Below are 25966 nucleotides of genomic sequence, written 5' to 3'. Positions count from 1 at the left end.
AACGTCTCCAGTGGCACAACATCCTCTTCCTGAACCCCGCAGCGCTTTGGTGATGCGCCACCTCCAGAAGAGAGAGCAGCAGGACCGTGTGCCGGGCAGTTACCACCAAGATGGCTTTTATGCGTGGAAATAAAGGGCCTTTCCGAGCTGCTGTGAGCCTTTCCTTGGTGGGCTGTGAAAGTGCAAGGGGCAGCAGGGCAGCTCCAGAGGGGACGGAAAGGGTCAGGCGGGAGCCAGGAGAGTGGGGCAGCCCCTCTGCCGGGCAGCTCTCACCCCGGCCATGCCCTAGCAGGTGACTTGGGGACTGCCACGCCAGAGAGGAGGCGAGGGAAAGGTTTTGGGGGACAGTGTGTGTGACTCAGCCGCCCAAATCCTGCCAAGCTCTTCCGGGAGCTCCAAGTCTTTGGCTCACCATGTCCCGGTCCAAAGCACTGGTACCTCTCCTCCAGGCAGGCCCTGGGGGACAGCAGCCACTCCTTGGCATGGGCCGCAGCCTGCTCCCTCAGCGTGGCGGCTGAACAGACCCCGAGGCTGGGCAGACCCCCAGCCAGACCCTGGCACCACCGGGGCCAAGGCACCGCACGGGAATGCCAGAGCTCCCCCCAGCACTCCCACCACTCCCTCCACCAGCTTGCTCCCAGCAACAGACCTGTCAGCAAAGGGCAAGGGAGCCTTCCCAGGGGCTCAACTCCACTTGGGACTGCAAAGTGAAGACAGCTGGTGCCTGGTCACAGCCGCAGTCCCCAGCCTCTGCCTTGCAAGGGCTTTCTCTGCACAAGCAATGACAGGAAGAGACCCTCCATTAAAGACCCTATGCGGGATCCCACAGGAATTCCTCTGGCCCTCACGGAATAGATGTGCTCCTCTTGAGCCCCACCCGTGAGCTCAGCAGGGCAGGGCTCTCGTGCCCTCGTGGGGAGGCACTGGCCATGACTTTTGGAACAGAATCCTGCAGCTTTTGCACACCCCTCGCTCAACCGTCCCAGCAAGGGCTGCGAGGGGACTGTTGGGCCACACTGTGCCCCTGCCCAAAGCACCTCTGGGCCTCGCCTTGAGACCTTGGATTCCTGCCTCGCTTCGCTAGCCTCAGGGCTGCCTTGGCCTGACACCTTGCGCTGTTAGGACTCCTCTCTTGCCGCGCAGCCTAGGCTTCTCCCTTCTCTTACCTCCTGCAAAGGGCAAAACCAAAGCCCCCGCCCAGGGCCAGGCCGCCTCTCTGAGCTCGGCTCGCTGTCAGGCTCACGCTCTTGAGCAAAGCCAGGCAGGTTCCCGCAGGGAAAGCGCGTGCCTGTGCAGCGGAAACCAATCCGCCTTGTGTAGCTAAGAGCAAAGCTGGCACTCCTGGGAGGGAATCCCGCGGCAGTCTGGCGGCTCTTTCCTGGTGGCAACTTCCGCTGCTCCAAACAAGATGCTTCCCAGTTACGGAAGAGCACAGTGCGGGCAAGACATCTTCCCTGCTCTGCCCTCTTCAGTTTGAACCCTGTCTTGCTCTCTTCTTGATGGTGCAGTTGAAGAGCACGGATTCCATCCCTTCTCTATCAATGTCATGATGAGAGCTCTGCTGTTCTTCATAGAAAACTATTTGCTGTGCGACTGAAGGGGCTGGGCTGCTGCTTGGCCATCGCTGTGAGGGAGGGAGCTGTAGAGGACAGGAGCGGAGCCCGACACCACCCCCCGGGCCCAGGGCAATTCCCGGGGCTCCGACTCCCGGCTCTCCCCAGTCCGGAGGAGAATGTCGTAGTCGGTGCTGCTATGCTGCTGGTCTGCGCCAAGCTGCCCTTCCTCCTCCTCGCTCTGCCCTGGCGGGGTGACACGTGCCCAGCCTTTGAGCTGGCTATGGGGGAGGAGAGGGAAAGGCTTGGGGGGCTGGGGACCTCTGGAAGGGGGCCGGGTATGCTCCAGAAGTGGGGAGCAGGGGGCTGCACCCAGCCGCTGGCTTGGCTGAGCCCACGAGTCCTGCTGCAAATGTGGGCTCTTGACGTGGAGACCAAAGGCTGCTGCTGGGCCCCTTGGTGCTGCAGCCAGGCTGTGGCTGGGGAGAACAAGCTGGGCTCCGCCCGCGTGCCCTGCTCCCAAACCCCTTGCAGGCAATCCCCCCCCCTCAAAACCCCGCAGCCTTCCCCAAATCCAGAAACACCCCAAACACCACAACCCTCACTCGCGGCCCAGCCCAGATGCCCCCGGCCCCCTCAGTCCACTGCCTGAGCCCACACAGGGCCACGGGGCTCCTGGGGAGGGCGGGCTGGGCCGGGCCATGTTTTGGAACAAAAGTCTGCAAAGGCCTTGGTGTGAGGCCCTAGAGAAGAGGGATTCTCCTGGGGGCTCAGAGCAACCCACACAGGGCTCAGGGCAGGCGGAGGGAAACCCAGCCCACCACCACTAAACCCCACGGCTCTCCGTGGGGACCATCCCGGGTGCTCAGGCCCAGAGCAGGAGGAGGGGCTGTGGGGGCACGGCCACATCCCAGGGCAGCCTCCATCAGGCCTCAGCTCCACAGCGGCTCTCAGCTTCAGGTGAGCTCTCTCAAGAAATACTGCTGTAATTTGAAGCCGTGCCCCGGGCATGTTCAGCAGACTTGGGCTAGGCGTACAGGAGAGAAAAGGCAGCGAGCCCAGGGTGCAGACCTAGGGCTCGCAGCACCAGGGAAGGAGCTCGGAAGGCTGAGAGAGCAACGCTGAGAAGTGAACAAGTCCTTCCCTTCACAGTGATCTGGAAAGCCACATCTCTGACTGACGCTCCTCAAGGCCGAATGGCGTTTCCTTCCACAGCAGGCCGCCTGCGAGCACGCAGAGACTAGCAAGAGGAGGCAGGCTGGGTGCAGGGGTGGTCCCAGACTTCCGTGAGCCAGGGGGCCCCTATGGGGCGGAGCGGGGCAGCAGGGATCCTGAAGGCAAGCCAGAGGTCCTTGGAGAGAATTATTCCCTTTTAGGAGGGGACAGGAAAACTGTCCTGTTTTGTTTCTTGGTGACAAACAGGGTGCTGGTCTTCTTAGCTGTGTGAACTGTGGAAGCCTCAAAAGCTTCTTTTCCGGAGGAGAGAAGGAAAGGTGTCTGGCACGCCATGGGAGGACCTTGCAGGGGCGGCATGGGGGCACCTTTCTCTCTCTGGGGCCACGGAATGGGAGCCATCGCCCTCAGGGCTGCATGCTTCGGAGGCAGGAGCTGGCGTGCCAGACCATAACGCAGGTCCCTTCCCCTGCCCTCCCAAGCCAAAACGGGCCCCTTCCGCTTGGCGGCTCCTGGGGGTTGTTCCCACCCCCGCCCCCGGCCTCCTCCTCCCTCCTCTGGCCAGGCGCCCCTGCGGGCACAGCCTCAGGAACCAGCTGGCGATGCCACAGAGGGGCAGAGATGCCCATCAGGGCAAGGAGACCAGGCTTCTGCTGCAAGAGGAGACGCAGAGACTGCGCTCAGGTGGGCTCTTCCTGTTGCTGAGGGCTGAAAGGAGAGGTGAAGGCAACACCTGCATCTCCCTCCCCCACACCCCTCCCTCCCCCGTCCCCCTTAGTCCTAGGACACAAATCACAGCAACAGCCAGCAACAGGCTACCCACAAGATGCTGTGCCTCTGCGGCTGGGTTCCTTCTCCGTTTTGGACAGGGTCAGCTGCCCAGAGGAGGCAGACATTTATCGGGGCATACGCTGGAGGAACACGGCTGAAACCCTGGCCTTTTTCTGTATTAGGCTCAAAACCAAGACCTAAAACACCCTGTGTTTCATCGTGCCCTCCTTGACAGTCTCATGCGTAGCAGCACTCCTCCAGGAAGAAAATCTCCTCTGCCACAATCCCTCCTGCTCCCCTGCGACTGTACACAGCAGCAGAGGCAAGAGGAAGCTCCTCATGCTTCCCGCAGTCCACCAAGCTCCCGGGGGCGGCGGGGCAAAGGCGGGAAGTAACCAAGGGTGGAGACCAGGGAAGGACGGAAGTTTCTGGAGGCCTGAGATGGCCCGCTGAGGGCGCAGAGCCATGAAGCTGTCTTAGCAAAGAGGTGAGGCCTTCCCCTGGCGGCTGAGGGGAGCAGAAGCGCAGGGGAAGCGATGACAAGAGCCCAAGCACAACAGGCAGAGCGTGTCTTGTGTCACACAGGCCCCAGCATGTGTGCAGCCAAGCACACCGGGCTCCCTGCGCTGGCCGTGGCACGGCTGCTTGAGCCCCACAAGAACTCCACCTCTGTGCTTCCTCTCCCTGCAGAAGTGGAGCGCACAGCCACCAGCTGAGCAGCAGCCCCCTTTTTCTGGTGGGGATGCGTCAGCAGGCACGGGGTCAGTTTGAGAAAAGGGAGGGAGCCCCGAGGGGCGGCTGTTGCTGGGCCGGCATAGGTATGCCAAGGCCCCCGTAGGGGCCCAACAGAACTTGTCTGCCATCTCTTGGTGCTGGTTGAGGCATTTGGATGCTGGGAAGCTTGCGCTGGTCCGCATGGGCTTGACGTCTAGTCAGGGCGCGGCACGCTGTGCTGAACGCCTCTGTGCTGACTTGCACTGCCATTGCAGTCTCTAGGTCGAAGGAAATCGGAGAAACTCTGTTCCTCATTTCTGCTGTAGAGCAAAAGGCCATGTACACGAAAACACGCTGCTTCACGGCAAGAAAAGGACAAGGACACACTGGGGGCATCGGGGCCAGGTGCCAAATGGGTGCTGCCTACAGCCTCCTCTGTTCGGATGAACCGCCTGAGGTTATCCTGCGGGCAAGACGTGTGTGCCGCACGGCCCCAGCCATGAACAACGCTGCGTGTGTCAGGGCTCAGCGTGAGCCAGGGGCTGCCTGGGGGCCGGGGAGCCAGGGGAGACGCCAGGGCCGTCAGGGCAGGGGCCTGGTCCTCCAGGGCGCGTCCCACCTGCCCCCGGTGAGGGCGAAGGGCAGGTCGGGATTGGGAGGGGGGCAGCCCTGAGCCCAGGCCAGCCAGGCACCTCCGTGGTGACAGGGTCAGGCCGAGGCAGGGCCGTGCAGTCAGCCCACGAGGCGGGGTCTGGGTCAGCGGGGCCCCTGGCTGGGGCACCTCTGTGCCCGTGACCTAATGAGCCCCCAGAGATGACACAGTGAGGCTGAGCTCACAGTGGGACGCGCCGCATCACAGAGGTCTCCCCGGTCCCTGGCGGTGTCCGCACTTCCCTGCGAGGCCCAGGCGCTGGCTGGGTGCTGCTCACCGCTGTTCTTTGGAGCTGCTCCGCAGCAAGCAGAGCGGGCAGCAGGCAGCAGGGCCACGCTGGGGGCCCCTCGCCGTCAGGCAGAGGAGCAGGGGCCCGTTGGACAGGAGCCTGGGGCGAGGAGACGACGAGAGCGTCCTTTTCCCCTGGCTGCCGAGGCGAGCTAAGGGCAAGGGGCAAGCGAGATGGAGGGCTGCTGGACCGAGACCATCAGCCCGGAGCAGAGCTCCTTGTTCCCAACGCTGCTGCAGCTCTCCACCGAAGGTAAGGGCTTGGGGAGCTGCTTCCCCAGGGGCCGCAGAGACTCTTAGCTGTCCAAAGAGCTGTGGAGCTGGGGCTGTGAGGGTGGCTGCAGGCGGCTGGGGGCTGCCACGAGAGCCTGGCCTGGGCTGGGCTGGGCTGGGCTGGGCTGGGAGGAAAGGGGTGCCCTGTCCCAGAGGGCTGGGCCTGACATGTGTTTCCCTTGCTTTCCAGAGATTATTGCTATTTGGGACACCGTGTCCAATTACATCCTGGAAGAGCTGATGCAGGACAAGGTGGGCTGGTGTCCTGGAGGGTTTTGGCTGTCCAGGGAGCCCTGGGTGCCCGGGAGCAAGCCTTCCCCCAGCCCCACAGCTGCACACCACACCTGGCCCGCCTGCTGCACAGCAGCTTTTTGGCCAGCCGGGAGAGAAACCCCGTGCAGCTCCAGTGTGAGACAGCGTCTGGCATGTCCCAGGGCTCCCCGCTTCCCTGCGGCCCCCCACAAAAGACCGCGCAGAGAGACAGGGCTCTGTGCCAGGGCTGCTGGAAACCCCGGGGATCTTCTCTAGCTGAGGGACGTTAGTGAACCTCTCAAGGAGGGTGAGGGACAATGCGGAGAACGTGGCTCTTCTCTAAAGCCTTCCCCAAGTGCCCCTTGCACGTCAGCAGCAGAGAGGGCACAGAGCAGCGTTCCCACGCTCCGACAAACAGCACTTTTTCCCTCGCCAAAAGCCTTCCTGGTGGGCCTTTGTGTCTTTGCTGTGTGCAGGGTGTGCTGCTAGCGGGGCTCGGCACCTTCTGCACGGTCCGGGAGCCACTGCGCCCTGGCAAAGACGACGTGCTGACAGTTCGAAGGCCTGTGTTCCAGCTGGAAATGGACATGGTCTGGCTGCAGAGGCTCCAGCATCCCAAAGTGACTCTGCCTGGTGAGTTGGCAGCGGCCACCCTCTGCTTCCCCTTGCCACATCACCTGTGGGGCAGGGGGTGGCTGCTCCCTGCTCTTTGGGAGGGGCAGGCAGAAGTAGCGATGTCCAGCTCCATCGCCCCGCAGAGAGCTCTTTCCGAGAAGGACCTTTTCTCTAGGCGTTTGTACTACAGAATAGTGCTTGCACACAGTCAGGCTCTCTCTCTCTTTTTGAACTGCCCTAACAACTGCCTCCGTGCCACTCGCCTCTCTTGATGGCCCAACAATGGAAAGTTGGCCTGCTGTGGCAGTGGCGTTGTTCCTCTCCCGTGTAGACAACGTGAAGATCAAGCCGCTGAAGTACCGGCAGCTGTCCCTGGCCACCTCCTTCTCGAGGCGCGTGGTGGAAGACTGCGTGCAAGAGACCATCCGCTTGTTCTCTGCGCACGTGCGCAACAAAGAGAAGGTCGCCTTTGCCTTCAGGGACGTCGGCGTTCTGACTTGCCAGGAAGACAAAGTGCACATGAGCTTTTATGCCCGCTGCACCCGGTGGCTGGCGGACCCCTGCAGTGTAAGTTGCTCCGCTTTCCCTGCGATTTCTTTGGGAATCCTATGGAAGGATGAGCGACCTGATGTGTGTTGGCCAGCCGGGACGTGGCAGCCTACTGAAACGCCTTCCCCAGTGCTTGCCCCCACAGCCTTCTCCAGGAGCAAAGAGAGCGAGCGCCTCCTGAGTTTCTTGCCCCTTGCCCCTACAGAAAGCCTGGCAGTGTTATCAGCCGAGCTCTGTTCTTTGCTGTGCAGCTTCTCCGCACCGGCATGAGGGGCTAATGTTCTCGGCAGAGAGCTTAGAGGAGGCTTTGGAGAGGCGGCCTCCTCTTGTGGCAGGAGAATGCTCTGCTGCCTTCAGAAGCAAGGCGAGAGCTGCCTTGGAAGCCTCCCAATGGGTCTGTGTTACATTGCAGAGACTGCCTACGATAGATCTCTCCATCTCCGGCACACCTGCTGCCCTGGGGACCCGGCCTAGCCCTCTGCATGTGTTCCCGAGGTGAGTGCCTTTCCTTTGCAGCCCTTGGCTAACCGAGCAGGCGGCTTCCCGGCTGCTGCTCGGCACCGTGCACCGCCAGGGCTTGACACTCAGCATGGAGTTGGGAATAACTCACACAGAGACTGGTTCCCGCTTCACTAAAGCTCACTTTGGGCTTCTCACACGTGTCTTTGCCTGGAGTGAGCGGGAACCGTGACTGCGTTTCTCATGCCCAGCCTGCCCTCCTTCCCATCAGAGAGCAGGGACTGCACATAGAGAGGCATTTAGGCTACGCCTTCTGTCTTTTGGGGGAGAGTGCCAAAAACCAGCTCCCAAAGAGCTGTGCACGGACACAGAGGAGGGGGGGAATGCAAGAAGGACTCCGGCAGCAGTGAGGAGGATCCGTGTCCGCAAGCTGCAAAGGGGAGACAATGCCCTTCCTTCAAAGCTGGCTTGTCTTTTGGTTTCCAGGTTTCAGCTTGCTGTGCAAGGCAGCGTGGAGGCCCAGGCTGCCCCCGCCGGCTGCCCACAGGAGAAGGAGCAGGAGCTGGAAGAAGAGCTTGGGGCCGTCAGGAGCAGCAAAGGTCAGGGAAGAGATGCCTCCTGACCCGGCTGGGTCCCTGTCCCACGCTGGGTGACAGCAGCCAGGTAAAAATGCACTCCGCAAGCGGCTGCTCTCAAGAGCTTCCTTGTTTCCTCCTTCCAGAGAGGCGTCCTGGCAAGCTCCTGCCGCACCGCGAGGAGCTTTCTCTCCCCGTGCTGCCAAAGTGCGGGGAAGGCGCGAGGCGGCAAGGCATGGAGAGCAAGCCTGCTGCCAGGTGAGAGCCTTGGCGGAAGGGCTGAGGGGCACACTGGGACCTGCGCAGGAGAGACGTCCCCTTTGGACACGCCAGCCCCAGGGACTCAAAAGGCCTCCTGACACTTGTCCAGCAAAGGCTGCCTGCTTGCTGGATGCCAAGCATGCGCCAGTTTGCGGGAGAGCCTCACGTTGCCCTTGTTTTCCTCCAGGGTCATGTCACGCCCTTTTGGGGAGCTGAAGGCAAATCCTTCTTAGCAAACACCTCCTGCCCTTGTGCTAACGCGCCCTGTGGTGTCTCCTCAGGACCCTTGTGAACCAGACGGCCCCCATCCCGGGCACCTCCCCGGGGAAGCAGGTTGGCGTGCAATACCTCCCGCACCCTCCCGCCGGACCTCAGCGTGGCCGTGCCGGCGCCACTCCCAGGGGTGCAGCACAGGTGCGTGATGGGGCTCTGGGTAATCCTGGCATCTCACCCACTCGTAGGAAAGCCCTGGCCTATGAGACTCCCTCCGGAAAGGGCCCTCAGCGCGTAGCCACTGGAGCCGTCGGTGGCCTCTTTGGGTGCTACTTTTGGGCGTAGTTAGGCACTGCTTGTACAACAGCTTTTTCAGCCTGCCTTCTGCCAAAAATCCCGCAAAAGAGTGACGGTGGCGAGGCTCAAGACAAGGGGCGGGAGAGCGGGTGGAAAGCCAGCGCCAACACGCCCCTGCCTGGGCAGAATCCCTGCCCAGACAGACAAGACTAATACTCTTGCCTTTCCGCGGCCCCGCAGGATGCAGCCTGCCCTCCCACGCAGAGGTTTGGAAGAGCTGCCCACGTCTCCCTCTTGAAAGAGGAGCAGAGGCAGCACCAAGCATCGTGGGAGGAACAGCAGGCCGCACTGGAGAAAGAGGCCCGGCGTCAGGCCCAGGTACGGGATGCCTTTGACGGCCCTCTGCAAAAGGGCCTTTCCCACGTCCAGGGCGGCGGAGCCTTGCAGGCAGCCAGGGCCCAGGCGGACGGCTGCCTCCGAGGAGCTGCGCCCAAGCTGGCCCACCCCTTCCGAGGAGGGAGACGGCTGCAGCCAGAAGCGGGCCCAGAAGGAGCCAGGCGCTGCAGCGAGGGCAGCTGGCGGGGGATGCCTCCCCACTGGGCAACCTCTGCCTGCGGTGCCTGCCTTCGAGCCAGAAACCAGCTCTCGGGGGCAGCTGCCTTGAGCCCCTTGGCCCCAGACGTGCCGGCGGCAGAGCCGCAGGGGCTCCGCTCTGGTAGCCCATTGTATCAGCTCCTTGTGTAGCCTGAGTCTGGCTCTACAAGGACTAGGTGCCTCCCCTGCAGCCCAGTGCTGTCTCGCCCATTCACCCCTCCATGCTGAAACCATTTCTTCTTCTTCTCCTTGCAAAACAGATCACACTAGTGGAGCTGCAATACGCCCTCGAGCAGCGTCGTCGCCCAGACACTGACATGCCGGGGAGGCCCCCCCAACGGTAAGCGTGCGTGGGCGCGCAAGCTCAGAGCCAGGGCCTGGCACAGGCAAGGGGCTCTGACCCCCCTGCAGGTGCCAGGACCCCAAATCCCTCAGCTCCAGGACACAACCTATGACAGCCCCGGCTTTCTTCCGACGTGGGTTTGCAGGGGCTGGGGGGGCCGGAAGGCTCCCGGGAGAGCGGGAGCGGGACTTTGCCACTCCTATTGCAGGCAAGCGTCCGCACAAGCAAAGCAGAACATGCAGCTTCTGACTTCCTACAAAGTTCTTCGGGACAGGTGGAAGGAAAGGGTGGAACGAAACCAACGGAGGCTGATGGTGGAGGAGGAGTGGCGCCGGTAAATACCTGGCAACCCAGGCGCGTTCCCCCCTTTCCGCAATGCCCTTCCTGCCATGGCCCTGGGGAAAGAGGGTCTTCTCCAGCCCCGCCTGGAGAAGCACAGAAGCAGCCTTGGAGCCTGGCCTGGCCTCACACATCCCGCCCACTCCAAGGGGGTGGGGGGTGGGGGTGCACCATGACATTTCCAGCAACGTCTCCAGTGGCACAACATCCTCTTCCTGAACCCCGCAGCGCTTTGGTGATGCGCCACCTCCAGAAGAGAGAGCAGCAGGACCGTGTGCCGGGCAGTTACCACCAAGATGGCTTTTATGCGTGGAAATAAAGGGCCTTTCCGAGCTGCTGTGAGCCTTTCCTTGGTGGGCTGTGAAAGTGCAAGGGGCAGCAGGGCAGCTCCAGAGGGGACGGAAAGGGTCAGGCGGGAGCCAGGAGAGTGGGGCAGCCCCTCTGCCGGGCAGCTCTCACCCCGGCCATGCCCTAGCAGGTGACTTGGGGACTGCCACGCCAGAGAGGAGGCGAGGGAAAGGTTTTGGGGGACAGTGTGTGTGACTCAGCCGCCCAAATCCTGCCAAGCTCTTCCGGGAGCTCCAAGTCTTTGGCTCACCATGTCCCGGTCCAAAGCACTGGTACCTCTCCTCCAGGCAGGCCCTGGGGGACAGCAGCCACTCCTTGGCATGGGCCGCAGCCTGCTCCCTCAGCGTGGTGGCTGAACAGACCCCGAGGCTGGGCAGACCCCCAGCCAGACCCTGGCACCACCGGGGCCAAGGCACCACACGGGAATGCCAGAGCTCCCCCCCGCACTCCCACCACTCCCTCCACCAGCTTGCTCCCAGCAACAGACCTGTCAGCAAAGGGCAAGGGAGCCTTCCCAGGGGCTCAACTCCACTTGGGACTGCAAAGTGAAGACAGCTGGTGCCTGGTCACAGCTGCAGTCCCCAGCCTCTGCCTTGCAAGGGCTTTCTCTGCACAAGCAATGACAGGAAGAGACCCTCCATTAAAGACCCTACGCGGGATCCCACAGGAATTCCTCTGGCCCTCACGGAATAGATGTGCTCCTCTTGAGCCCCACCCATGAGCTCAGCAGGGCAGGGCTCTCGTGCCCTCGTGGGGAGGCACTGGCCATGACTTTTGGAACAGAATCCTGCAGCTTTTGCACAATCCTCGCTCAACCGTCCCAGCAAGGGCTGCGAGGGGACTGTTGGGCCACACTGTGCCCCTGCCCAAAGCACCTCTGGGCCTCGCCTTGAGACCTTGGATTCCTGCCTCGCTTCGCTAGCCTCAGGGCTGCCTTGGCCTGACACCTTGCGCTGTTAGGACTCCTCTCTTGCCGCGCAGCCTAGGCTTCTCCCTTCTCTTACCTCCTGCAAAGGGCAAAACCAAAGCCCCCGCCCAGGGCCAGGCCGCCTCTCTGAGCTCGGCTCGCTGTCAGGCTCACGCTCTTGAGCAAAGCCAGGCAGGTTCCCGCAGGGAAAGCGCGTGCCTGTGCAGCGGAAACCAATCCGCCTTGTGTAGCTAAGAGCAAAGCTGGCACTCCTGGGAGGGAATCCCGTGGCAGTCTGGCGGCTCTTTCCTGGTGGCAACTTCCGCTGCTCCAAACAAGATGCTTCCCAGTTACGGAAGAGCACAGTGCGGGCAAGACATCTTCCCTGCTCTGCCCTCTTCAGTTTGAACCCTGTCTTGCTCTCTTCTTGATGGTGCAGTTGAAGAGCACGGATTCCATCCCTTCTCTATCAATGTCATGATGAGAGCTCTGCTGTTCTTCATAGAAAACTATTTGCTGTGCGACTGAAGGGGCTGGGCTGCTGCTTGGCCATCGCTGTGAGGGAGGGAGCTGTAGAGGACAGGAGCGGAGCCCGACACCACCCCCCGGGCCCAGGGCAATTCCCGGGGCTCCGACTCCCGGCTCTCCCCAGTCCGGAGGAGAATGCCGTAGTCGGTGCTGCTATGCTGCTGGTCTGCACCAAGCTGCCCTTCCTCCTCCTCGCTCTGCCCTGGCGGGGTGACACGTGCCCAGCCTTTGAGCTGGCTATGGGGGAGGAGAGGGAAAGGCTTGGGGGGCTGGGGATCTCTGGAAGGGGGCCGGGTATGCTCCAGAAGTGGGGAGCAGGGGGCTGCACCCAGCCGCTGGCTTGGCTGAGCCCACGAGTCCTGCTGCAAATGTGGGCTCTTGACGTGGAGACCAAAGGCTGCTGCTGGGCCCCTTGGTGCTGCAGCCAGGCTGTGGCTGGGGAGAACAAGCTGGGCTCCGCCCACGTGCCCTGCTCCCAAACCCCTTGCAGGCAATCCCCCCCCTCCAAACCCCGCAGCCTTCCCCAAATCCAGAAACACCCCAAACACCACAACCCTCACTCGCGGCCCAGCCCAGATGCCCCCGGCCCCCTCAGTCCACTGCCTGAGCCCACACAGGGCCACGGGGCTCCTGGGGAGGGCGGGCTGGGCCGGGCCATGTTTTGGAACAGAAGTCTGCAAAGGCCTTGGTGTGAGGCCCTAGAGAAGAGGGATTCTCCTGGGGGCTCAGAGCAACCCACACAGGGCTCAGGGCAGGCGGAGGGAAACCCAGCCCACCACCACTAAACCCCACGGCTCTCCGTGGGGACCATCCCGGATGCTCAGGCCCAGAGCAGGAGGAGGGGCTGTGGGGGCACGGCCACATCCCAGGGCAGCCTCCATCAGGCCTCAGCTCCACAGCGGCTCTCAGCTTCAGGTGAGCTCTCTCAAGAAATACTGCTGTAATTTGAAGCCGTGCCCCGGGCATGTTCAGCAGACTTGGGCTAGGCGTACAGGAGAGAAAAGGCAGCGAGCCCAGGGTGCAGACCTAGGGCTCGCAGCACCAGGGAAGGAGCTCGGAAGGCTGAGAGAGCAACGCTGAGAAGTGAACAAGTCCTTCCCTTCACAGTGATCTGGAAAGCCACATCTCTGACTGACGCTCCTCAAGGCCGAATGGCGTTTCCTTCCACAGCAGGCCGCCTGCGAGCACGCAGAGACTAGCAAGAGGAGGCAGGCTGGGTGCAGGGGTGGTCCCAGACTTCCGTGAGCCAGGGGGCCCCTATGGGGCGGAGCGGGGCAGCAGGGATCCTGAAGGCAAGCCAGAGGTCCTTGGAGAGAATTATTCCCTTTTAGGAGGGGACAGGAAAACTGTCCTGTTTTGTTTCTTGGTGACAAACAGGGTGCTGGTCTTCTTAGCTGTGTGAACTGTGGAAGCGTCAAAAGCTTCTTTTCCGGAGGAGAGAAGGAAAGGTGTCTGGCACGCCATGGGAGGACCTTGCAGGGGCGGCATGGGGGCACCTTTCTCTCTCTGGGGCCACGGAATGGGAGCCATCGCCCTCAGGGCTGCATGCTTCGGAGGCAGGAGCTGGCGTGCCAGACCATAACGCAGGTCCCTTCCCCTGCCCTCCCAAGCCAAAACGGGCCCCTTCCGCTTGGCGGCTCCTGGGGGTTGTTCCCACCCCCGCCCCCGGCCTCCTCCTCCCTCCTCTGGCCAGGCGCCCCTGCGGGCACAGCCTCAGGAACCAGCTGGCGATGCCACAGAGGGGCAGAGATGCCCATCAGGGCAAGGAGACCAGGCTTCTCCTGCTGCAAGAGGAGACGCAGAGACTGCGCTCAGGTGGGCTCTTCCTGTTGCTGAGGGCTGAAAGGAGAGGTGAAGGCAACACCTGCATCTCCCTCCCCCACACCCCTCCCTCCCCCGTCCCCCTTAGTCCTAGGACACAAATCACAGCAACAGCCAGCAACAGGCTACCCACAAGATGCTGTGCCTCTGCGGCTGGGTTCCTTCTCCGTTTTGGACAGGGTCAGCTGCCCAGAGGAGGCAGACATTTATCGGGGCATACGCTGGAGGAACACGGCTGAAACCCTGGCCTTTTTCTGTATTAGGCTCAAAACCAAGACCTAAAACACCCTGTGTTTCATCGTGCCCTCCTTGACAGTCTCATGCGTAGCAGCACTCCTCCAGGAAGAAAATCTCCTCTGCCACAATCCCTCCTGCTCCCCTGCGACTGTACACAGCAGCAGAGGCAAGAGGAAGCTCCTCATGCTTCCCGCAGTCCACCAAGCTCCCGGGGGCGGCGGGGCAAAGGCGGGAAGTAACCAAGGGTGGAGACCAGGGAAGGACGGAAGTTTCTGGAGGCCTGAGATGGCCCGCTGAGGGCGCAGAGCCATGAAGCTGTCTTAGCAAAGAGGTGAGGCCTTCCCCTGGCGGCTGAGGGGAGCAGAAGCGCAGGGGAAGCGATGACAAGAGCCCAAGCACAACAGGCAGAGCGTGTCTTGTGTCACACAGGCCCCAGCATGTGTGCAGCCAAGCACACCGGGCTCCCTGCGCTGGCCGTGGCACGGCTGCTTGAGCCCCACAAGAACTCCACCTCTGTGCTTCCTCTCCCTGCAGAAGTGGAGCGCACAGCCACCAGCTGAGCAGCAGCCCCCTTTTTCTGGTGGGGATGCGTCAGCAGGCACGGGGTCAGTTTGAGAAAAGGGAGGGAGCCCCGAGGGGCGGCTGTTGCTGGGCCGGCATAGGTATGCCAAGGCCCCCGTAGGGGCCCAACAGAACTTGTCTGCCATCTCTTGGTGCTGGTTGAGGCATTTGGATGCTGGGAAGCTTGCGCTGGTCCGCATGGGCTTGACGTCTAGTCAGGGTGCGGCACGCTGTGCTGAACGCCTCTGTGCTGACTTGCACTGCCATTGCAGTCTCTAGGTCGAAGGAAATCGGAGAAACTCTGTTCCTCATTTCTGCTGTAGAGCAAAAGGCCATTTACACGAAAACACGCTGCTTCACGGCAAGAAAAGGACAAGGACACACTGGTGGCATCGGGGCCAGGTGCCAAATGGGTGCTGCCTACAGCCTCCTCTGTTCGGATGAACCGCCTGAGGTTATCCTGCGGGCAAGACGTGTGTGCCGCACGGCCCCAGCCATGAACAACGCTGCGTGTGTCAGGGCTCAGCGTGAGCCAGGGGCTGCCTGGGGGCCGGGGAGCCAGGGGAGACGCCAGGGCCGTCAGGGCAGGGGCCTGGTCCTCCAGGGCGCGTCCCACCTGCCCCCGGTGAGGGCGAAGGGCAGGTCGGGATTGGGAGGGGGGCAGCCCTGAGCCCAGGCCAGCCAGGCACCTCCGTGGTGACAGGGTCAGGCCGAGGCAGGGCCGTGCAGTCAGCCCACGAGGCGGGGTCTGGGTCAGCGGGGCCCCTGGCTGGGGCACCTCTGTGCCCGTGACCTAATGAGCCCCCAGAGATGACACAGTGAGGCTGAGCTCACAGTGGGACGCGCCGCATCACAGAGGTCTCCCCGGTCCCTGGCGGTGTCCGCACTTCCCTGCAAGGCCCAGGCGCTGGCTGGGTGCTGCTCACCGCTGTTCTTTGGAGCTGCTCCGCAGCAAGCAGAGCGGGCAGCAGGCAGCAGGGCCACGCTGGGGGCCCCTCGCCGTCAGGCAGAGGAGCAGGGGCCCGTTGGACAGGAGCCTGGGGCGAGGAGACGACGAGAACGTCCTTTTCCCCTGGCTGCCGAGGCGAGCTAAGGGCAAGGGGCAAGCGGGATGGAGGGCTGCTGGACCGAGACCATCAGCCCAGAGCAGAGCTCCTTGTTCCCAACGCTGCTGCAGCTCTCCACCGAAGGTAAGGGCTTGGGGAGCTGCTTCCCCAGGGGCCACAGAGACTCTTAGCTGTCCAAAGAGCTGTGGAGCTGGGGCTATGAGGGTGGCTGCAGGCGGCTGGGGGCTGCCACGAGAGCCTGGGCTGGGCTGGCCTGGGCTGGCCTGGGCTGGGCTGGGAGGAAAGGGGTGCCCTGTCCCAGAGGGCTGGGCCTGACATGTGTTTCCCTTGCTTTCCAGAGATTATTGCTATTTGGGACGCCGTGTCCAATTACATCCTGGAAGAGCTGATGCAGGACAAGGTGGGCTGGTGTCCTGGAGGGTTTTGGCTGTCCAGGGAGCCCTGGGTGCCCGGGAGCAAGCCTTCCCCCAGCCCCACAGCTGCACACCACACCTGGCCCGCCTGCTGCACAGCAGCTTTTTGGCCAGCCGGGAGAGAAACCCCGTGCAGCTCTAGTGTGAGACAGCATCTGGCACGTCCCAGGGCTCCCCGCTTCCCTGCGGCCCCCCACAAAAGACCGCGCAGAGAGACAGGGCTCTGTGCCAGGGCTGCTGGAAACCCCGGGGATCTTCTCTAGCTGAGGGACGTTAGTGAACCTCTCAAGGAGGGTGAGGGACAATGCGGAGAACGTGGCTCTTCTCTAAAGCCTTCCCCAAGTGCCCCTTGCACGTCAGCAGCAGAGAGGGCACAGAGCAGCGTTCCCACGCTCCGACAAACAGCACTTTTTCCCTCGCCAAAAGCCTTCCTGGTGGGCCTTTGTGTCTTTGCTGTGTGCAGGGTGTGCTGCTAGCGGGGCTCGGCACCTTCTGCACGGTCCGGGAGCCACTGCGCCCTGGCAAAGACAACGTGGTGACAGTTCGAAGGCCTGTGTTCCAGCTGGAAATGGACATGGTCTGGCTGCAGAGGCTCCAGCGTCCCAAAGTGACTCTGCCTGGTGAGTTGGCAGCGGCCACCCTCTGCTTCCCCTTGCCACATCACCTGTGGGGCAGGGGGTGGCTGCTCCCTGCTCTTTGGGAGGGGCAGGCAGAAGTAGCGATGTCCAGCTCCATCGCCCCGCAGAGAGCTCTTTCCGAGAAGGACCTTTTCTCTAGGCGTTTGTACTACAGAATAGTGCTTGCACACAGTCAGGCTCTCTCTCTCTTTTTGAACTGCCCTAACAACTGCCTCCGTGCCACTCGCCTCTCTTGATGGCCCAACAATGGAAAGTTGGCCTGCTGTGGCAGTGGTGTTGTTCCTCTCCCGTGTAGACAACGTGAAGATCAAGCCGCTGAAGTACCGGCAGCTGTCCCTGGCCACCTCCTTCTCGAGGCGCGTGGTGGAAGACTGCGTGCAAGAGACCATCCGCTTGTTCTCTGCGCACGTGCGCAACAAAGAGAAGGTCGCCTTTGCCTTCAGGGACGTCGGCGTTCTGACTTGCCAGGAAGACAAAGTGCACATGAGCTTTTATGCCCGCTGCACCCGGTGGCTGGCGGACCCCTGCAGTGTAAGTTGCTCCGCTTTCCCTGCGATTTCTTTGGGAATCCTATGGAAGGACGAGCGACCTGATGTGTGTTGGCCAGCCGGGACGTGGCAGCCTACTGAAACGCCTTCCCCAGTGCTTGCCCCCACAGCCTTCTCCAGGAGCAAAGAGAGCGAGCGCCTCCTGAGTTTCTTGCCCCTTGCCCCTACAGAAAGCCTGGCAGTGTTATCAGCCGAGCTCTGTTCTTTGCTGTGCAGCTTCTCCGCACCGGCATGAGGGGCTAATGTTCTCGGCAGAGAGCTTAGAGGAGGCTTTGGAGAGGCGGCCTCCTCTTGTGGCAGGAGAATGCTCTGCTGCCTTCAGCAGCAAGGCGAGAGCTGCCTTGGAAGCCTCCCAATGGGTCTGTGTTACATTGCAGAGACTGCCTACGATAGATCTCTCCATCTCCGGCACACCTGCTGCCCTGGGGACCCGGCCTAGCCCTCTGCATGTGTTCCCGAGGTGAGTGCCTTTCCTTTGCAGCCCTTGGCTAACCGAGCAGGCGGCTTCCCGGCTGCTGCTCGGCACCGTGCACCGCCAGGGCTTGACACTCAGCATGGAGTTGGGAATAACTCACACAGTGACCGGTTCCCGCTTCACTAAAGCTCACTTTGGGCTTCTCACACGTGTCTTTGCCTGGAGTGAGCGGGAACCGTGACTGCGTTTCTCATGCCCAGCCTGCCCTCCTTCCCATCAGAGAGCAGGGACTGCACACAGAGAGGCATTTAGGCTACGCCTTCTGTCTTTTGGGGGAGAGTGCCAAAAACCAGCTCCCAAAGAGCTGTGCACGGACACAGAGGAGGGGGGATGCAAGAAGGACTCCGGCAGCAGTGAGGAGGATCCGTGTCCGCAAGCTGCAAAGGGGAGACAATGCCCTTCCTTCAAAGCTGGCTTGTCTTTTGGTTTCCAGGTTTCAGCTCGCTGTGCAAGGCAGCGTGGAGGCCCAGGCTGCCCCCGCCGGCTGCCCACAGGAGAAGGAGCAGGAGCTGGAAGAAGAGCTTGGGGCCGTCAGGAGCAGCAAAGGTCAGGGAAGAGATGCCTCCTGACCCGGCTGGGTCCCTGTCCCACGCTGGGTGACAGCAGCCAGGTAAAAATGCACTCCGCAAGCGGCTGCTCTCAAGAGCTTCCTTGTTTCCTCCTTCCAGAGAGGCGTCCTGGCAAGCTCCTGCCGCACCGCGAGGAGCTTTCTCTCCCCGTGCTGCCAAAGTGCGGGGAAGGCGCGAGGCAGCAAGGCATGGAGAGCAAGCCTGCTGCCAGGTGAGAGCCTTGGCGGAAGGGCTGAGGGGCACACTGGGACCTGCGCAGGGGAGACGTCCCCTTTGGACACGCCAGCCCCAGGGACTCAAAAGGCCTCCTGACACTTGTCCAGCAAAGGCTGCCTGCTTGCTGGATGCCAAGCATGCGCCAGTTTGCGGGAGAGCCTCACGTTGCCCTTGTTTTCCTCCAGGGTCATGTCACGCCCTTTTGGGGAGCTGAAGGCAAATCCTTCTTAGCAAACACCTCCTGCCCTTGTGCTAACGCGCCCTGTGGTGTCTCCTCAGGACCCTTGTGAACCAGACGGCCCCCATCCCGGGCACCTCCCCGGGGAAGCAGGTTGGCGTGCAATACCTCCCGCACCCTCCCGCCGGACCTCGGCGTGGCCGTGCCGGCGCCACTCCCAGGGGTGCAGCACAGGTGCGTGATGGGGCTCTGGGTAATCCTGGCATCTCACCCACTCGTAGGAAAGCCCCGGCCTATGAGACTCCCTCCGGAAAGGGCCCTCAGCACGTAGCCACTGGAGCCGTCGGTGGCCTCTTTGGGTGCTACTTTTGGGCGTAGTTAGGCACTGCTTGTACAACAGCTTTTTCAGCCTGCCTTCTGCCGAAAATCCCGCAAAAGAGTGACGGTGGAGAGGCTCAAGACAAGGGGCGGGAGAGCGGGTGGAAAGCCAGCGCCAACACGCCCCTGCCCAGAATCCCTGCCCAGACAGACAAGACTAATACTCTTGCCTTTCCGCGGCCCCGCAGGATGCAGCCTGCCCTCCCACGCAGAGGTTTGGAAGAGCTGCCCACGTCTCCCTCTTGAAAGAGGAGCAGAGGCAGCACCAAGCATCGTGGGAGGAACAGCAGGCCGCACTGGAGAAAGAGGCCCGGCGTCAGGCCCAGGTACGGGATGCCTTTGACGGCCCTCTGCAAAAGGGCCTTTCCCACGTCCAGGGCGGCGGAGCCTTGCAGGCAGCCAGGGCCCAGGCGGACGGCTGCCTCCGAGGAGCTGCGCCCAAGCTGGCCCACCCCTTCCGAGGAGGGAGACGGCTGCAGCCAGAAGCGGGCCCAGAAGGAGCCAGGCGCTGCAGCGAGGGCAGCTGGCGGGGGATGCCTCCCCACTGGGCAACCTCTGCCTGCGGTGCCTGCCTTCGAGCCAGAAACCAGCTCTCGGGGGCAGCTGCCTTGAGCCCCTTGGCCCCAGACGTGCCGGCGGCAGAGCCGCAGGGGCTCCGCTCTGGTAGCCCATTGTATCAGCTCCTTGTGTAGCCTGAGTCTGGCTCTACAAGGACTAGGTGCCTCCCCTGCAGCCCAGTGCTGTCTCGCCCATTCACCCCTCCATGCTGAAACCATTTCTTCTTCTTCTCCTTGCAAAACAGATCACACTAGTGGAGCTGCAATACGCCCTCGAGCAGCGTCGTCGCCCAGACACTGACATGCCGGGGAGGCCCCCCCAACGGTAAGCGTGCGTGGGCGCGCAAGCTCAGAGCCAGGGCCTGGCACAGGCGAGGGGCTCTGACCCCCCCTGCAGGTGCCAGGACCCCAAATCCCTCAGCTCCAGGACACAACCTACGACAGCCCCGGCTTTCTGCCGACGTGGGTTTGCAGGGGCTGGGGGGGCCGGAAGGCTCCCGGGAGAGCGGGAGCGGGACTTTGCCACTCCTATTGCAGGCAAGCGTCCGCGCAAGCAAAGCAGAATGTGCAGCTTCTGACTTCCTACAAAGTTCTTCGGGACAGGTGGAAGGAAAGGGTGGAACGAAACCAACAGAGGCTGATGGTGGAGGAGGAGCGGCGCCGGTAAATACCTGGCAACCCAGGCGCGTTCCCCCCTTTCCGCAATGCCCTTCCTGCCATGGCCCTGGGGAAAGAGGGTCTTCTCCAGCCCCGCCTGGAGAAGCACAGAAGCAGCCTTGGAGCCTGGCCTGGCCTCACACATCCCGCCCACTCCAAGGGGGTGGGGGGTGGGGGTGCACCATGACATTTCCAGCAACGTCTCCAGTGGCACAACATCCTCTTCCTGAACCCCGCAGCGCTTTGGTGATGCGCCACCTCCAGAAGAGAGAGCAGCAGGACCGTGTGCCGGGCAGTTACCACCAAGATGGCTTTTATGCGTGGAAATAAAGGGCCTTTCCGAGCTGCTGTGAGCCTTTCCTTGGTGGGCTGTGAAAGTGCAAGGGGCAGCAGGGCAGCTCCAGAGGGGACGGAAAGGGTCAGGCGGGAGCCAGGAGAGTGGGGCAGCCCCTCTGCCGGGCAGCTCTCACCCCGGCCATGCCCTAGCAGGTGACTTGGGGACTGCCACGCCAGAGAGGAGGCGAGGGAAAGGTTTTGGGAGGACAGTGTGTGTGACTCAGCCGCCCAAATCCTGCCAAGCTCTTCTGGGGGCTCCAAGTCTTTGGCTCACCACATCCCAGTCCAAAGCACTGGCACCTCTCCTCCAGGCAGGCCCTGGGGGACGGCAGCCACTCCTTGGCATGGGCCGCAGCCTGCTCCCTCAGCATTACGGCTGGGCAGACCCCCAGCCAGACTCTGGCACCGCCAGGGCCGAGGCACCACACAGGAATGCCAGAGCTCCCAGCACTCCGTCAGCTTCCTCGCCAAGGAGTGGAGTGGCTTGAGGGGAAGGGCAGAGGGTCAGTAATTGCGAGGGTGGCCACACATGCGCGGGTCAGTGTAGGGCCGAAGAGTCCTTGGCTGGGAGCACTTGCTGGTGGGCATGGCAAGGCAGTAGAGCGGCCAGGACGGCATTTCTGTTGTGAGTCATCCAGCAGGGACGGTGTCAAGGTGGAATAAGTGTGGAAGCGCAGAGGCACAGTGGTTTGGGGACTGAACTCGGCATGGCTGGGCTAGTGTAGGGCCCAAGAGAACTTGGTATGAGCACTTCTTGGTGCTGGCAGCAAGGGAGAAGTTTGGCCAGGATTGCATTGCTTCTGGAAGTCATCCTGTCAGCATGGTGTCAACCTGGGAAAAGAGAGGCAGTGCAGAGGTGCAGGTGTGCTGGGGCAGCTCCAGGCATTGCAGCACCAGTAGAGGTGCTCAAGAGGCCTGGGCTGCGAATGCCTTTTCATCGTCGTGGCAAGCAAGTACTTTGGCCCAAAACCCTTTTCTCGCGGGGATGGGCCAGCAGGCATGGTGTCAGGTTGGGAAGAGGGGGAAGCACAGGCGTGGCGGGGGAGCTGTTTCAAAGGTCTTCTCTCCTTTGTGCAATGCTGGCAGTAGACATGGTGTGAGTATGTCGCTTCAGGGGGAAGGCAGAGCGACCATTCTGGTGGGCCTACAGTCAGTATGGCAGGGCCAGAGTGCGTGAGTCAGCTCTACCACCAAGAAATGCTCACAGACTAGTACATCTGGGCCCCTACCATTGCCTTGGCATATGCCTGTCCCAGCCCCACAAGAATTCCCCTCTGCTCTTCCTTCCTCCTCCCACACTGACACCATGTCTACTGACTGATTTCCACTCTAAATGTGACACTGAAAAAATGGCTCAACCACAAAGAAGTGCTTGCAGACACGTTCTCTTGGGCCCCTACCGTTGCCTTGCCATTCCTATTCCAACCACCGAACTATTGCCCCAGTACGCTTCCTCCTTCTTCACAAACTGACACCATGCCTACAACAGATTCCAACAGGAAGGGCCACCCTGATTAACAGGCCCCCACAGCAACAAGTGCTCACGGACAAGTTCTCTCAGGCTCCTACCGGTCCCTTCACATGCACAAGTTTGTGAGGAGCGCGGAAGCGCAGAGAGGCAGTTGTTGTGGGGCTGGAATAGGCATAGCAGGGCCAGCGTAGGAGCCCAAGAGAACTTGTCTGAGAGCTCCCTATGCTGGAATGACTGGCTGGGTAGATGAGGGGAGAGCAGTGGATGTTGTCTACCTTGACTTCAGCAAGGCTTTTGACACTGTCTCCTGCAACATCCTCATAGGCACGCAGAGCAAGTGTGGGCTAGGTGAGTGGACAGTGAGGTGGGCTAGGTGAGTAGGCAGCGAACTGAAAACTGGCTGAATGGCAGAGCTCAGAGGGGTGTGATCAGTGGCATGAAGTCTTGCTGGAGGTCTGTAGCTAGCGCTCCACCCCAGGTGTCAATACTGGGTCCAATATTATTCAACTTCTTCATCAGTGACCCCGATGAGGGGACAGAGTGCACCCTCAGCAAGTTTGCTGATGACACAAAACTGGGAGGAGTGGCTGATACACCAGAGGGCTGTGCTGCCATTCAGAGGGACCTGGACAGGCTGGAGAGATGGGCACAGGGGAACCTCACAAGTTCAATAAAGGGAAGTGCAGAATGCTGCACCTAAGGAGAAATAATCCCATGCACCAGGACAGGCCGGAGGCCCACCTACTGGAAAGCAGCTCTGCAGAGAAGGACACGGGAGACCTGCTGGACAGCAAGTTGACCATGAGCCAATAACGTGGCCTTGTGGACAAGAAGGCCAATGATATGCTGGGGTGCATTAGGAAGAGCATTGCCAGCAAGTCAAGGGAGGTGATTCTCGCCCTCTACTCAGCCCTGGTGAGGCCACACCTGGAGCGTGCATCCAGTTCTGGGCTGCCCAGTGTAAAAGACATATGGAGCTACTAGAGCAAGTCCAAAGAAGGGCTGCTAAGATGATTAAGGGAGCATCACCCTCTCCATCTCCCAAGTCAAGCCAAAAGACTAACACACTGGACACAACTATTTTACCCTCAGAAGCAGAAGCTGAATGCTTTCTTCAAGCTTGCTATAAGCTTTCCATCCCAAGACAAACTCCCTGAGCTGCAACAACACGGGAGGAGGAAGGGTTCCCAACCAATCTGCGCCAGACCATATGCGCCAGACCATATGCGGACAGCGTAGAGGACACAACTGCTCACGCAATGTTGAGTCACTGCCCCAACACCCCTTCTTCATTTCCTCAGCAAAAGGGACTTCTTTTTGTTTCGCGTTTATCACTGGTGATATCGCAGTACAGGATCCCAGCTGTACAAGGGGAAGGCTCCTTACCTTGCTTGCACTGGCTGTGCTCCTGCTCTGAATTGTGGACATGCATTTCTTGGGGCAAGCCAACTTTGCTGTGTAATCATCTGCAAAGAGGAAAAGAAATATGCTTGTATGGATCACCTGGATATCACATCTGTTCACCAGCGGGGAAGTCATGCTTGCAAATAGGTGGAGGAAGGGAGAGGAAGAGCCTTAATGGAAGAGCCTCATGTGGTCAAGTTACCAAATCAATTCCCCTTGCCCTTAAACCAGACAAAGAATTTCTGCCTAGGGAAGTCATCTGCAAAATTCCACCCTAAGACTCAGACCTGACCTGAATGGTGTTCACAGAAGCACATTTTACCTTGTTTAGGAGAAAGTCATTCGGATGTTTCAGTTCACTGATATCTGCAGTCGCAGAGCACAAGGTTGGCGGGTCTGAGATTTACTGGAGATTTTGAGGCTACAGCTCTTCCTGGGTTTCCTGCTCTCTTGTCCATGGTGCTTTCATGCCCCTAAGTGACTCAGATGCCTAGAAAGAGTGGGGAAAGGGATGAAATTGTTTTCTAGAGAAAAATGAGGGCATTTCCTGGCGTTTGTTTCCTCCAGAGCCATGCAAAGCAATCCAGAAATCCTCACAGTAACACCCTGGGGAAGGAACTTTAGACCATCCCACCCACTTGCACCTTCTGGGAAAACCAGAGAAACTCACTGCCTGAAACTGCCTGAGGTGCCCCACTGTCTGGAAGCAATGCATACGACCTGAGGGACCTGACCTCTCCTTTGTCGGTCACACCAGAATCATCTTGTCTGGCCTTTTCCCCAGAAGTGTGTGCAAGGAGCACATAAACACAGACCTCAGGGGACAAGCAGATGCAAGTTTATCGTGGTTGGAACGGAAGCTGGCTCTACAAGGAAAGGCTCATGTCACAGGACAGTTAAGGTCCAAGCTATCCACAGAACAGGGTATGGCTATCTGCTAAAAAGTCCAAGCTGCAGACAAGCTGAACATCAGACAACAGAAAGGCAGGCTCGCTTTCCAAGAGCAAAGCTGGACATTATGGTGCCTTCTGGATCGGAGCACTGCTTTTAACACACACAAACACACACACGCAGCAATCCCCTTCTTTCTGCAAAGTGACACAATGAGGTTAAGTATCTACTCCTCATAAAAGTTTCTAGCCTGCTAATACTCCACGTTTTTCAAACAACCCACGCAGTAATGTTACATCTGAGAAAGTCTGCATCAAGTCTTGCTCTTCTGCTCACTCAGAAACAAAGTATGGATTGGAGAAGGAAAAAATGTCTGAGACAGTTTTTCTACCATAACACAGAGGTTCTGCCTGCAACCTGCAGGTCACTAAAACCCTCTGGCTAATGACAAAGACACAAAAGAAAAGACACCTCAGACTCTAACGGAAGCCCTGACTCTCCAGTTCAGCTCAGCAAGGCAGACTTTGTGTCTTTCCTCAACTTCTGCTGATGTTCTTCCCATGCAGATCCACTTTTCCAGGATCAGGGATTTCAAGGCAGGAAAGAGTGGCTATGGCTCACAGGAGCTGTGGTTTTCTCCCAGAATATCACCAGGCACATAGGCTATTAAGTCTCCATTGATTCACAGGAGCACATAAATCTGTTCTGAAAAAAAGCCAGACTAATTCAGGAGCTGCCCTTACTGTAGCTGATCCAGAGGACACTGATCCACACCACTCACTTGTATTTCACGTGACACTGGCATGTCTGAAATTGTTTCTCCTTCTGCAGGGCTTTTCCCTTCCTCTGTAGTTTCTGGAGGGTCACTGTCTTCTGCTGTGAACTGTTTCTGGAGGGTCTTGAGCAGAGCTTTCTTCCTCACAGCACCTAGATGCCCCTTGGAAGGAAGACAGGCCATGCTTATTCTGTAATTCATGCTGTAATTCATGCTGTTCCAGTCCATGAGCTCCAGCTCCGGCTGGCTTGCAGCCATGTCTGTGCCTTACCATGGGCCCCGATTATCCAGACCTGGTCCCTGACACGCAGGCTGACCTCCCAGCCAGACCTCAGCTCTGCCTCACCACCACGGATCTGCACGGCCAGCTGGGCTCCTGGCTGGAGCTGGCCCCCATCCCTGCGCCTGCCCTGCTCCCTTTGCTCCAGGACTGCGGTCTCTCTGAAGGGTAGCACAACCATCCTGTGTATCAGCCACTCCTCCCACTTGTGTATCATCTCCAAACTTGCCAAGGGTGCCCTCTGCCTCATCGTCCAAGTCATTAATCAAGAGGTTAAACACTATTGGCCACAGTACCGACCCTGGGGCACACCTTCAGCGACTGTACCGCTGATCACAACCCTCTGAGACCGGCAGGTCAGCCAGCTTTTTACCTCACTGCCCACTCATCTAGCCCTTACTTTGTGAGCTTGTCTATGAGGATGGCACAGGAGACAGTGTCAGAAGTCTTACTAAGGTCAAGATGAACAACATCCACTGCTCTCCCCTCATCCACCAAGCCAGCCACCTCATCATAGAAGGCTATCGGGGTTGTCAGGCATAATTTCCCCTGTGTGAAGCCATGCTGACTACTCCTGATCACCTCTTGTTCTTAAAATATTTGGAAATGGCTTCCAGGATAAGCTGCTCCATGACCTTCCCAGGGAATGAGGTGAGTCTGGCCTGTAGTTCCCCAGATCCTTCTTCTTGCCCTTCTTGAAGACAGGAGGGACATTTGCTTTCTTCCAGGCCTCAGGAACCTCCTTCAGTCGCCACAACCTTTCAAACATAATCGAGAGTGGCCTCACAAT

The 25966-nt window shown here is 60.2% G+C and overlaps 3 protein-coding genes and 1 long non-coding RNA gene across 4 annotated transcripts; 3 read left to right on the top strand and 1 right to left on the bottom strand.

Moving 5' to 3' along the window:
* The first annotated feature begins 5325 nt into the window (after positions 1-5325).
* Positions 5326-10253, top strand: LOC135326521 (uncharacterized). Its single transcript, XM_064504349.1, has 12 exons — positions 5326-5404; positions 5615-5676; positions 6153-6309; positions 6623-6925; positions 7092-7335; positions 7786-7898; positions 8021-8132; positions 8417-8549; positions 8886-9023; positions 9500-9579; positions 9791-9916; positions 10150-10253. Exons 1-12 carry the CDS (start codon positions 5326-5328, stop codon positions 10238-10240), a joined length of 1638 nt encoding a protein of 545 aa, XP_064360419.1. The 3' UTR covers positions 10241-10253.
* A 5181-nt stretch (positions 10254-15434) lies between these two features.
* On the top strand, positions 15435-17232 carry LOC135326520 (coiled-coil domain-containing protein 81-like). The gene is made up of 5 exons (XM_064504348.1): positions 15435-15513; positions 15729-15790; positions 16147-16423; positions 16737-16972; positions 17206-17232. The coding sequence occupies exons 1-5, from the start codon at positions 15435-15437 to the stop codon at positions 17230-17232; spliced, it is 681 nt and encodes a 226-aa protein (XP_064360418.1).
* A 983-nt stretch (positions 17233-18215) lies between these two features.
* On the top strand, positions 18216-20362 carry LOC135326518 (trichohyalin-like). The gene is made up of 6 exons (XM_064504346.1): positions 18216-18244; positions 18529-18661; positions 18994-19131; positions 19608-19687; positions 19900-20025; positions 20259-20362. The coding sequence occupies exons 1-6, from the start codon at positions 18222-18224 to the stop codon at positions 20347-20349; spliced, it is 591 nt and encodes a 196-aa protein (XP_064360416.1). The 5' UTR covers positions 18216-18221; the 3' UTR covers positions 20350-20362.
* On the bottom strand, positions 20355-23716 carry LOC135326519 (uncharacterized). The gene is made up of 3 exons (XR_010386890.1): positions 23553-23716; positions 23213-23292; positions 20355-21186 (listed from the first exon to the last, which is right to left on the bottom strand). It is a non-coding gene; the product is annotated as an uncharacterized LOC135326519 (long non-coding RNA).
* Positions 23717-25966: the final 2250 nt, after the last annotated feature.

Source organism: Dromaius novaehollandiae, unplaced genomic scaffold (assembly GCF_036370855.1).
Source record: "Dromaius novaehollandiae isolate bDroNov1 unplaced genomic scaffold, bDroNov1.hap1 HAP1_SCAFFOLD_165, whole genome shotgun sequence".
Classification (NCBI taxonomy): domain Eukaryota; kingdom Metazoa; phylum Chordata; class Aves; order Casuariiformes; family Dromaiidae; genus Dromaius; species Dromaius novaehollandiae.
Note: the sequence above shows the minus strand (reverse complement) of the source record. Positions and strands in the feature narration are given on the sequence as shown.

Excerpts from the sequence above, each read along its gene's own strand:
- LOC135326521 (XM_064504349.1), top strand. The coding sequence starts at position 5,326 with ATGGAGGGCTGCTGGACCGAGACCATCAGCCCGGAGCAGAGCTCCTTG. Across the intron at positions 7,899-8,020 it reads GGCCGTCAGGAGCAGCAAAG|AGAGGCGTCCTGGCAAGCTC; the intron begins GTCAGGGAAGAG and ends TCCTCCTTCCAG. Across the intron at positions 9,024-9,499 it reads AGGCCCGGCGTCAGGCCCAG|ATCACACTAGTGGAGCTGCA; the intron begins GTACGGGATGCC and ends CTTGCAAAACAG.
- LOC135326520 (XM_064504348.1), top strand. The coding sequence starts at position 15,435 with ATGGAGGGCTGCTGGACCGAGACCATCAGCCCAGAGCAGAGCTCCTTG. Across the intron at positions 15,514-15,728 it reads GCTGCAGCTCTCCACCGAAG|AGATTATTGCTATTTGGGAC; the intron begins GTAAGGGCTTGG and ends CTTGCTTTCCAG. Across the intron at positions 16,424-16,736 it reads TCCCAAAGTGACTCTGCCTG|ACAACGTGAAGATCAAGCCG; the intron begins GTGAGTTGGCAG and ends TCTCCCGTGTAG.
- LOC135326518 (XM_064504346.1), top strand. The coding sequence starts at position 18,222 with ATGGAGAGCAAGCCTGCTGCCAG. Across the intron at positions 19,688-19,899 it reads CCGGGGAGGCCCCCCCAACG|GCAAGCGTCCGCGCAAGCAA; the intron begins GTAAGCGTGCGT and ends CTCCTATTGCAG. Across the intron at positions 20,026-20,258 it reads GTGGAGGAGGAGCGGCGCCG|CGCTTTGGTGATGCGCCACC; the intron begins GTAAATACCTGG and ends TGAACCCCGCAG.